The sequence below is a fragment of the Gadus chalcogrammus genome, chromosome 20 (genome assembly GCF_026213295.1).
Source record: "Gadus chalcogrammus isolate NIFS_2021 chromosome 20, NIFS_Gcha_1.0, whole genome shotgun sequence".
NCBI classification, from domain to species: Eukaryota; Metazoa; Chordata; class Actinopteri; order Gadiformes; family Gadidae; genus Gadus; species Gadus chalcogrammus.
Window position 1 is genome coordinate 6,615,147 of NC_079431.1, and position 11,497 is coordinate 6,626,643.

The 11,497-nt window shown below is 44.6% G+C and overlaps 1 protein-coding gene across 1 annotated transcript in view; it reads left to right on the forward strand.

The window, feature by feature from the left end:
* The first annotated feature begins 752 nt into the window (after positions 1–752).
* Positions 753–11,497, forward strand: part of LOC130373690 (radixin-like) — a 17,123-nt gene continuing 6,378 nt past the window's right edge. The window contains exons 1-9 of the mRNA XM_056580313.1: positions 753–935; positions 5,231–5,319; positions 8,009–8,092; positions 8,650–8,745; positions 9,120–9,242; positions 9,638–9,789; positions 10,652–10,735; positions 10,880–11,026; positions 11,482–11,497. The exon at positions 11,482–11,497 is cut by the window's right edge and continues 81 nt beyond it. Of these exons, the coding sequence (XP_056436288.1) occupies positions 5,308–5,319; positions 8,009–8,092; positions 8,650–8,745; positions 9,120–9,242; positions 9,638–9,789; positions 10,652–10,735; positions 10,880–11,026; positions 11,482–11,497 (714 nt within the window). The 5' untranslated portion in view covers positions 753–935; positions 5,231–5,307. The remainder of the gene's footprint in view (positions 936–5,230; positions 5,320–8,008; positions 8,093–8,649; positions 8,746–9,119; positions 9,243–9,637; positions 9,790–10,651; positions 10,736–10,879; positions 11,027–11,481) is intronic.

Below are 11,497 nucleotides of genomic sequence, written 5' to 3' on the forward strand. Positions count from 1 at the left end.
AAAGCATTTTTACGTTACTTCTTTTAGATTGCTCTTTTTTGGGATAACCTTTTGGTTAATTATTTGGGGGATTTTTTATAGGATCACTTTTTGTGAAATCTCTTAGGATTCCTTTTTTAGATTTCTTTTTTTACATTACATTTTGTATAATTCTTACCTTTTTAGGATATTTTTTTTGGATCCCTTTTTGGGATCTTTTCTAGGATAACTTTTTGGGATTTTCCTTTACTTTTACAGGTAAGAATCCAGGAGAAAAACGCTGTCGCTGGGGTAAGGCCGTGCATGTGTTCTGTGATGTGAATAGCCTACCTTTTGTAAATGCTAGCAGTTACTATTAGGTATTCACAGTGTAGACCTAACTGTGGATACATATTGTTGTTATTATACTTTTTATTATTATTATTATTATTATTATTATTATTACTATCTGGCATCCATTCCTTCATATTATGGACATATTCAATCGTTTTCACTCTCATCATGTATCAATGGTCTGATTATATAACCCTCATTATGAATAGTGATATGTTTCCTTCACCTGGAGCCCCAGAGGAGCAAGTTTCCCCGGGGACACTGGAGCTAGAAACCTTACATTATGTTGTTGTTGTGTATCTTATTTCCTCCACATCACCCCACGTTAGGTGCCCACCGACCCACCACCATACACGGGGGGTCGATGAGGTGTCCTGGCCCGGAGGTGGATGAGGAGGTAGCTCTATAGGGCAGAAGGCGGGGAGGTGGGGGAGATCCGCTCTCCACGCCTCTACCGGTAAGACTGTCAGCCATATTTCTGAGTCCGGGAGAGAAGAGGTTCCCTGAGCAGACAGAACCGGAGGAGGAGGCTGCACCGGCCCGGATGTACACGGCACTGACTGTAGATAGACGAGATACTCCCGGGACACAGACGGGTCTCCGGGTACAGCGACACTTTGGAGGTGAGTTATGCGTTTCTAAACACTTGTGATGAGGAGAGGGAACGGGGAGGGAGGGAGGTGGGTAACGGATCTCTTACACCGGCCGGTGTCATAGCGGCAGGTGATCGGAGCATTGCCTTCTAAAACATGATAGTTTATGGATAGGCAGGCGGGCTGGGGTGGGTTTCTGGTCCGCAGGACCGGTGTGTTCAAGCGAATCCGTTGTATTTATAGCCGTGTGGGACCGTTGACAGGTTGTCTGGACAGACCGACGACCTTTATCGGGGCTATGGGAACAAAGTTTTTATTTTCATCACCAGCCACTGGTCACGCAACAATGTCTCTAAAGGGATAACCGAGTCGTCTATATTTAATAACCCGCATTGATATTAGATGGACGTGGTTTGGTACAGCCCGGAGTGGGTGTGTTTGTTTTCACTGTCGGCTTCTCCTGCAGAAAGACGAGACCAGGTTTCTTGGGAGCTTTGCAACTTTACGAACGAGAGACACCGACGACGCTCCTGCATCACTGCGGGGTTTAGACCAGATACGGTATCGTTAAGTCATATCAGTAGGCTATCGAAAGGTCTGTATCTAACACAGGCTTCCGTCATCGTTCATATGCAAATACACTTTTGGTCTCGCCATTGAACCTTAGAAGCGTCTCCACGGCTATTTTAAATTCCTCTATTTCTGGCGGTCGCCTCTGGAGATAACGCAAAATGATACAGCGCTCCCAACGTTCCAGAGTGGCGTTTTGGCGCACACGCTGTCCGAGAATAGAGCTCCGTTGCCCGTTGCGCACACACGCACTTAACGCATACAGCGCCTTGCGATCTGGCAGAAACAGATGCCTAGGTGACGCGCGGTTTAATTAGCTCCGTTGATTGGCCGCATGGCACCGGGAACCGAAGTTGGATTGGCTGTTTGGTCGGTCGTTCACGGCCGCTGTTGCCCGTGGTTCGCTTTTCTCCCGTCCCCTGTATACCGACACGGGACACCTTTTAACGGACGGTCTTGTGTTTCAGGGAGCTGTAGGCCTACTATTTATCTGAGCAGGCCGATATGCATTTACATTATCACCAAACTAGCTGTTTCTCTGGCCAAGATAACCGTGTTTCATATGGCTTCTCCATCTGTTCAAATGCAGATGACATGGTCTAGGTTTTGTTTTCATTTGTTCAGTATTTTCTCGTTGTAAACACAAGCCTTAAATTAGTAAATCTACGACTGTGTAGGTCTACTACAATACTATGTTGGTACAGAAATTCTGCACAAAGTAGCTGTTGAAGAAACTAGTTTACCTATACTGAATGAATGGTCTACTGCAGGTTTCTTACTCTCCAACAGTAGCCTACTACTGTAGTCCTCAAAGAAGTATAGTAGACCTACATATTAAGTATACGTTACTACAGGAATACTGTAGTAGCCTAGTTGTGCAATTCTGCAGGTGCATCACTTGTATAATGTCTGCAGAGAGTAGGCCGAAAGGTACCAGACATGAGTCTAGTAGTAGAGCAGTAGTATCCGTCTGATGTCTGATACCTGATCCAGTATCAGTAATCATTAAATCCTAACACTGGGGTGAGTGAGTTCCATGTGAGGTCACGACCCCAGACAGTAGGGGTTCTGTCGTGTCATGTGATCACCCCCCCCCCCCCCCCCCCCACACACACACACACACACACACACACACACACACACACACACACACTCACACAAACACACACACACACACTATATGATACAAAGACAGCCTTGTGCTTCAACCTCTATAGCTACTGTTGTCACAGCCGTCGGAAGTGTTTGTGTGTGTGTTTGCTTGTGCGTGTGTGGTACCGCCAGAGCAGAGCTGAGGGCTGTCATGGCTTTACTGGCTCATTTGACACCTAACCCCTTACCCCAATGCAACTATACTGTCCCCTAGTAACCAGGACGTCAGAGGGAGTGTTGGGCTGTGCACAGTTGATCTGTGAGGAAAATCCATGTTTTACTTTTGGTAGGTAGTGTGTATGACTGGTCTGTTGTTGTCCACAAGGTGTGGAGCTGCTAGTGTTGGTCAACTGGGTCAGAAGTCATTAAAATACAACTGCATGGCACACACGCACAAAACCACAAATACAAAGACATGCTCATACACACAAACACTCACACCCACACCCTGCCCGTTAAGAGGTTCATAGTGTACCCTGGACATTCCGGATATTTTGCTCACTAATGGGTTCCCTGGAGAGTTTAGAGAGTGTGTGTGTGTGTGTGTATGTGTGTGTTCGTTTGTAGCCGGCAGCCCCCCTGTTTTTTCCATAAAAGTTCTAAGCCAATTAAATCTGCCGATGGGCAAGGACAACCAGTCGGTGAACGGAGGAACAACACGGCCCCTTTATTAGATTCACCTTTACGAGTGTACCTGCTCCAGGGTTCAGGAGGGAGCAGCCAGGATCAGGGGGAAGCTTTATCTGCTGCACGCTAATATTATATTCATTCTCCTAATGGAGGGGTGACTAGTTCCAGCTGGTGAACCTATGGCAGCGAGGCGAGGGATCTGTTATCACAGAGAGGAAGCTGTGTGTGCTAATCTTTTAGGCTGTGATTTGTTATAGTGGAGCACTCACCAGATCAATTTATTGTTATGTATTAAAATGATTATGCAAGGCGTCACTTGATGACTGTAAGTGTGACTGGGACTGTGAGTTTCAACGTTAAAAGTGGGTTTCACTCGAGTTGGATCAAGAAAACTCAAACAATCGTAGTTTAGATTGAGATTACATTGTTGTTGTCGTTTATCTATCTTGTTTAGAAGATCTTGCGGTTCCTGACAAACAACATACATAAGTAACATCGTGAAAATAACATCTAGCACAACATTTATACAGTATATAATATTTCTCATTCAAACGTTGATGTATAATATGTTAATAAAGAGGATGAGATGTTACTGCCGAGCAATTGCTTCATCTCTTTGTTCTCTGAAGCAGAACACACACCCGCTCACACGCACACATGCACATACGCATACGCACATGTACGCATGCCCGCACACACATATATACACACATGCATACACAGGCACACATACATTCGCACACACACTCACAAACGCACATGCAGGCATGCACGCACATACACATAACTACATATGCATGCACACGCACACAGAACCACAAACACACACTATGCTTTGAGCTTCTCCTAGGGGTGAAGTACTCATCTAACAGGGTTCTCCAGATGTTCTGATGTTGTAATTGCCTCTCTGTTCCTCTGGTGCTTACTACATTTGGGCTGCATTCCCAATGTCGTCCAGCGCTACCTTCTAAAACTCGTTTAGAAGGAATGCACCCGCTGTTCCATTCCATTAATACTCCATAAGATGCTCCATCGCCCACCAGGCTGCTTGGGGGCAGAGGATAAATCAGTGAGAAAGAATCAAACAGAAAGTGTTTTAGCGTTTCTTAGACTACGTCATCAGACATTTACTTATCACACTGCTATATGGACACTTAAAGGGCATGTAGTCCATCGCAATGCATCATGGGATTTTTTGTTGCAGATTCTCCATATCGAGAGGTTGTACTGTAAAGTCCCAAATCACCGTAAATAAACCATAAGGCTAGGCTAACCTAGGCTAATGAAAACCTTTTTTTGACACGTCCCGCGTGAGACATGCTGTGGCAGCTTCAAACATAACATATATGTATATTTTAGGACTGACTTCATGACTAACGTTCCAATGTTCCTATGCTTCTAAAATGGAGCAGTCGTTGCAACGAGAAGTACAAGCCCCAGAACTAATGTCATTGGCCACGAAAGCTAAAGGTTGTGATTGGTCAAATCATTAACAGTTGATGTCGCCTTAATACGATGAAGCAACACAGCTGTCCCTACTGGCCCCAATTCAACATCGCTCCCTTATCACAAAAATGCTGTCTTTCTCTCTATTTTAATCTCTCCTTCTCCCCCTCCCTCCCTCTCTCCTTACACTCTTAAGGTGAAACGTTGACGAATATAGAAATGCACATTCACAGGTGCCTTGAACTCTCTCTCTCTCTCTCTCTCTCTCTCTCTCTCTCTCTCTCTCTCTCTCTCTCTCTCTCTCTCCCTCTCTCTCTCTCTCTCTCTCTCTCTCTCTCTCTCTCTCTCTCTCTCTCTCTCTCTCTCTCTCTCTCTCAAACTCACACAGACACAGACACACACACACACAATATATGTACTACCCTCCTCTCATGGCCAAGACTGCGCTCTCCTCCTCTCTGTTTGTGTCTGTTGCCTCAGCCAAGGTTTATTTGTTGTTGTTGTTTTTGATGTCTTTGTGTTCCCAGGCGCAGGCCGGCCGAGCGTCACGGAGGACTTCCTCTTCTTCTGGGTTTTATGAGAGCGGAACGCAGAGAGAAGAGCCATGCCGAAACCTGTGAGCTCCGACACCACACTAACACTATAACATCACCATGACAGGGCCAAAGGGGAGCGTCTTGACCCCCGGCAGTAGCACATCACTGACAGGACACGCAGAGGTCACTATCAGGACACTGTGAAATCACCAGCAGAAACTGCCTCCGTCTAGATATTATCATTATTATGATTATGATTATTTTCTCCTGGCGTTAGTTTGTCTTGGAGCTAACTGCTCCCATGCACACAAACATAAACACACACTGCTCTCAATCAATCAGAGTAATGCTTAATTAGGCCAAAGACAATTCGTGGGAAAAATAGCGAGGATGTGTAATGGAAAAGAGAGAGGGAGAGAAAGAGAGCGAGGGAAAGAGAGATAGAGGGAGAGGGAGAGGGAGAGAGGCAGGGAGAGAGAAAGAGAGCTAGGAATTGGGCCAGGGAGTGCCTTGGAGAGGTTAAACATTTGCGTTGGCATTAGCCCCTATGCTAGCTGTGTCAATGCTTTGCACCCCTGTTCAGTGGTTAACCCTAGCTGGTTTCCGTGAGAAGGAATGTGTTCAGATGTTACTTCGGGGCGTCCCTTCAATGCTAAAAGGAAAACTATTAGTTAAGTAGTCATCACATTAGTTCCTTACAATTCTATGTTTTAGATTACCGAAACCCCCAAAGCACTTTTAAATAATGAACCATCACAACCACAGGCACACCAGGTTTATTGTGAGTGTTTTGTGTTTTGGCAAAAAAATATTAAAATAGGAACATGGCAGCTAGTTAGACGCAGGCAGCCATTATAAATGAGTTTGTTCCTGGATTACAAAACATCCCCAGGGACATGCTGCCTTAATGTGCACTGTGTGTGTGTGTGTGTGTGTGTGTGTGTGTGTGTGTGTGTGTGTGTGTGTGTGTGTGTGTGTGTGTGTGTGTGTGTGTGTGTGTGTGTGTGTGTGTGTGTGTGTGTGTGTGTACCCAGTATGTACAAACCCTAAGTATGGAAGACTATCAACGCTTTTTGATATAATGTTGGTAAAGCATCATGAACTGTTCGTGTATTCAGGAAATTTGTAAAACAAAGATACTGCTCATGTATTCTGGAATGGAAGAAAGAAAGAAAGAAAAGAAAGCAGTCTGCTGAAACAAGAACAATAAGGAACAATAAAATAAACAATTAAAACAGTTTCCAAAGTAAACAAAAGGAACTTTCAAGTGTGTTCCTAAATATACTCTTATTGATTTCCAATAAACATCACTGTGTTGGTGTGTGTATGTGTGTGTGTGTGTGTGTGTGTGTGTGTGTGTGTGTGTGTGTGTGTGTGTGTGTGTGTGTGTGTGTGTGTGTGTGTGTGTGTGTGTGTGTGTGTGTGTGTATGTATGTATGAAGGATGTTTGTGAAGTGTGTGTGTGAAGTTTCTGTGTGTGTGATTATGTGGGGATGTGTGTGCGGTCTGTCTGTCTTTGGGCATGTGTGTATGGAGGGTGTGTGCGTGCATATGTTCTGCGTGTGTGTGTTGGTGCGTGAGTGTGTGAGTGTGTGTGTGAACGTATGTGCATGTGTGTTTCAGTTCTGGTGTTATCTCATGTATAATTGATGTGTGTTACGTTGTGCACATGTTGGCCTCTCCGTGCGCTGGGCTCTGACTCCAACCCTCAGATAAAAATACCTTTTGAATAATTTACTAAGCGGTTTTCATTCCTATAATGGGAATTATCCAAGTCATTACATCTAATTACTGAGGGTGTGAGCTATGCTGACCTGCACTTCCCTCCAGAGCTAGTTCTACTGACACCTCCACACAACTCCTCTCTCCTGCTGTCACCTCCTCTCCTCCTGTCCCCTCCTCTCTCCTCCTGTCACCTCCTCTCTCCTACTGTCGCCTCCTCTCTCCTCCTGTCACCTCCTCTCTCCTAGTGTCACCTCCCTCCCTCCTCCTCCTGTCACCTCCCTCCTCTCTCCTCCTGTCCCCTCCTCTCTCCTCCTGTCACCTCCTCTCTCCTACTGTCGCCTCCTCTCTCCTACTGTCACCTCCTCTCTCCTAGTGTCACCTCCCTCCCTCCTCCTACTGTCACCTCCCTCCTCCTCCTGTCACCTCCTCTCTCCTACTGTCACCTCCTCTCTCCTGTCACCTCCTCTTTCCTCCTGTCACCTCCTCTCTCCTCCTGTCACCTCCTCTCTCCTCCTGTCACCTCCTCTCTCCTACTGTCACCTCCTCTCTCCTACCGTCACCTCCTCTCTCCTACTGTCACCTCCTCTCTCCTACTGTCATCTCCTCTCTCCTACTGTCACCTCCCTCCTCCTCCTGTCACCTCCTCTCTCCTCCTGTCACCTCCTCTCTCCTACTGTCACCTCCTCTCTCCTCCTGTCACCTCCTCTCTCCTACTGTCACCTCCTCTCTCCTACTGTCACCTCCTCTCTCCTCCTGTCACCTCCCTCCTCTCTCCTCCTGTCACCTCCTCTCTCCTACTGTCACCTCCTCTCTCCTACTGTCATCTCCTCTCTCCTACTGTCACCTCCTCTCTCCTACTGTCACCTCCTCTCTCCTAGTGTCACCTCCCTCCTCCTCTCTCTCTCTATCTCTCACTCTCCCTTTTACTGTCTGTCTCTATACCCCACTATAGTTTACGATGCGTTTTTGTGTATGTGTGTGTGCTTGCGTGTGTGTGTGTGTGTGTGTGTGTGTGTGTGTGTTTGTGTGTTTGTGTGTGTCCAGATCAACGTGCGTGTCACCACCATGGACGCAGAGCTGGAGTTTGCCATCCAGCCGAACACGACAGGAAAACAGCTGTTCGACCAGGTAACACACACACACACACACACACACACGCATGCACGCACACACGCTCGCACACACCTACACATACACACACATGCACACACAGCTTATTTATGCAGATGATAGGACTAAATATAGAGGATAATATAATGAATAAACATAATCCTGCTTGAGGAAAATCCAGACACACACTCACAACTTGAGCATGTATTTATTTATTTATTTTTAATAATAGTCTCGTGCATAATAAAAAATGGTGCATTGCAACAAACTGATGGTGGTGATGGTGAGGGAGATAATTTGGTGCTGGCATGGTGATGTCATGGTGATGTCATGGTGATGTCATGTTGATATAATGGTGTTGTCATGGTGATATGGTGGGATATGTCGCGAGGTCATGGTGATGTCGTGATGATGTCATGGTGATGTCACGGTGATCATGATGTCACGGTGATGTCAGGGTGATGTCATGGTGATGTCATGGTGACGTCATGGTGATGTGGTCCTCCTGACGGGGACATGCTGATGCGGTCATGGTGTTGTTTTGGTGTCGTCATGGTGATGTGTGTGTTCTCTAGGTGGTGAAGACAGTAGGCCTTAGGGAGGTTTGGTTCTTCGGTCTCCAATACACCGACAGCAAGAGTTACATCACCTGGCTCAAACTCAACAAGAAGGTGAGACTATAGACAAACACACACACACACACACACACACACACATACAGACACACAGTAGTGTTGGGGGATCGACCCAAGACCTCCAGAAGGAACACAGGAGGCTGGTTATTTAAAGCGCTTCGGTGTTCCACCACTTTTAGTACCGCCCCCATAAACTCAACCACTGTGCTCCCCACTTTACAAATTCCCCTGCATCACTGGATATTTATGTATGCGTGTGTGTGTGTGTGTGTTATATTTGTGTGTGTATTCATATGTGTGTGTGGTATTTGGTTGTGTGTGTTAGTGTTGGATATTTGCGTGCGTGTGTCTGTGATACTTTTGGGTCATGAGTTTGTGGGTCATATGTGGGTGTTTGTCTCCCCCTGCAGGTGACCCAGCAGGACGTCAGGAAGGAGAACCCTCTGCAGTTTAAGTTCAGAGCAAAGTTCTACCCTGAGGACGTGTCTGAGGAGCTCATCCAGGAGATTACCCAGAAGCTCTTCTTCCTGCAGGTCCTCAAAGAGCCAATCAAACCCTTGTATTTAAAAAACATTGATGGGGGCGTAAAGTAGACTCACATTAATTTATATTTGTGTGCCTGTGTGTTTCTGTGTGTGTGCTTGCATGTGTGTACGTGTTTGTGTGTGACCGTGCATGTGTTTGTGTGTGTTTCTGCGTCTGGATGTATGTGTGTGTGTATGTGCGTGTGTGTGTGTTCGTGTGTATGTATGTGTCTATGTGAATGTTTGTGCCTGTGTTTATGCATGTGTCTGTGTATATTTGGGTGCGTATGTGTGCATGTGTATGCGTATGTGTGTGTGCTTATGTGTATGTGTATATGTGTGTGCCTGTGTGCGTGCATGTGTGTGTGTTTGTGTTTTGTGTGTGTGTGCGTGTGTGTGTACAGGTGAAGGAGTCGATCCTGAACGATGAGAACTACTGTCCCCCAGAGACGGCGGTACTGCTGGCGTCCTACTCCGTCCAGACCAAGTATGGAGACTACAATAAAGAAACACACACACCTGGATACCTGGGCTCGGACCGGCTGCTGCCCCAGAGGTACATCACACACACACACACATCCGCACGAACACACAACCACACGAACACGCAGACATATCACTGCTATCACAGTGCCAGTGTGTATATGTACATATATATACAGTATATATATATATGTATGTATGTATGTATGTATGTATGTATGTATGTATGTATGTATGTATGTATATGTATATATATATATATATATGTATGTATGTAAATATTTTAGGGCTGTCTTTTTTTTTTTCTATGCTAAATATCCCTTGAATTCTTTGTCCCATTATTTTTTCTCATTTTAATGCTCTTATCAACATGGAGAAGTGCATCGGCTTGCCTTGTGCAAATGTTTTTTTATTGATAACAACATATATAACATATACTGATCAAAACAGGACGGTACAAAAAAAAAGCCCATAATGCAATTTAACGATGAACATACAAAGATATGCCTTGAACATAGCAGTCAGGCTACTGCGTCTTTGTTTTGAGCTTTGTTTTTATTTGTTAAAAAATAATAATTTGCATTAATCGCGCGTCAAAAAAATTAACGCCGTTAAAATTGGTTTGCGTTAAAGCCGTTAATAACGCGTTTAACTGACAGCTCTAATATATGTATATATATATATATATATATATATATATATATATATATATATATATATATATGTATATATGTGTATATATGTATATATGTGTATATATGTATATATATATGTATACACATATATATATATGTATATATGTGTATATATGTATATATATATGTATATACATATATATATATATGTATATATATATATATATATATATATATATGTATATATATATATGTGTGTGTTTGTGTGTGTTCATTTAGTTTGTATTGATATATTTCTAGAGTACTGGAGCAACATAAGCTGACTAAGGAGCAGTGGGAGGACAGAATACAGACGTGGCACGAAGAACACCGAGGCTTACTCAGGTACCCATCACTCAATTGCGTACTATTTACTATCTACTATATACCCATGTGTATACAGGGACAACTCTTATGTTTGAATACCTGAAGGTATGTACATATAATTTACATTTAAACATAGTATAATGTATATCTGTCTGCCTCCAGAGACGACTCTATGATGGAGTACCTGAAGATCGCCCAGGACCTGGAGATGTACGGGGTCAACTACTTTGACATCAAGAACAAGAAGGGGACGGAGCTCTGGCTCGGAGTGGACTCCCTAGGGCTCAACATCTATGAGCACAACGACAAGTACTAATACACACAGATGTACACCCTCCTGTACCCTAACACACACCCTAATACACACTAGTGCATGCCAATACACACAGTAAGACACACGCTGATGTACACCTCGCTGTACACTATCACACACCGTAATATGCACTACCGCATGCCAATACACACACTTATGCACACTGATGTACACCCTACTGTAGACTAACACACACAACTACATGCTAATACACGAAGAAATGCTAACACACGCCATAATACACGCTACTACATGCTGATACATACAGTAATACACAGTATTACACAAACTAATACACACTACTAAATGCTAATACACAAATTAATATGCACACAAATACACTGACTAATGCACACTGCTACCTGATAGAGTTGCATAGTGGACGGGGCTATAGCGGTGGGTCATTGGGCAGGATGTAACACCCATTCATTTCCCTCATTGCCTTCTCCAGGTTGAGTCCCAAGATT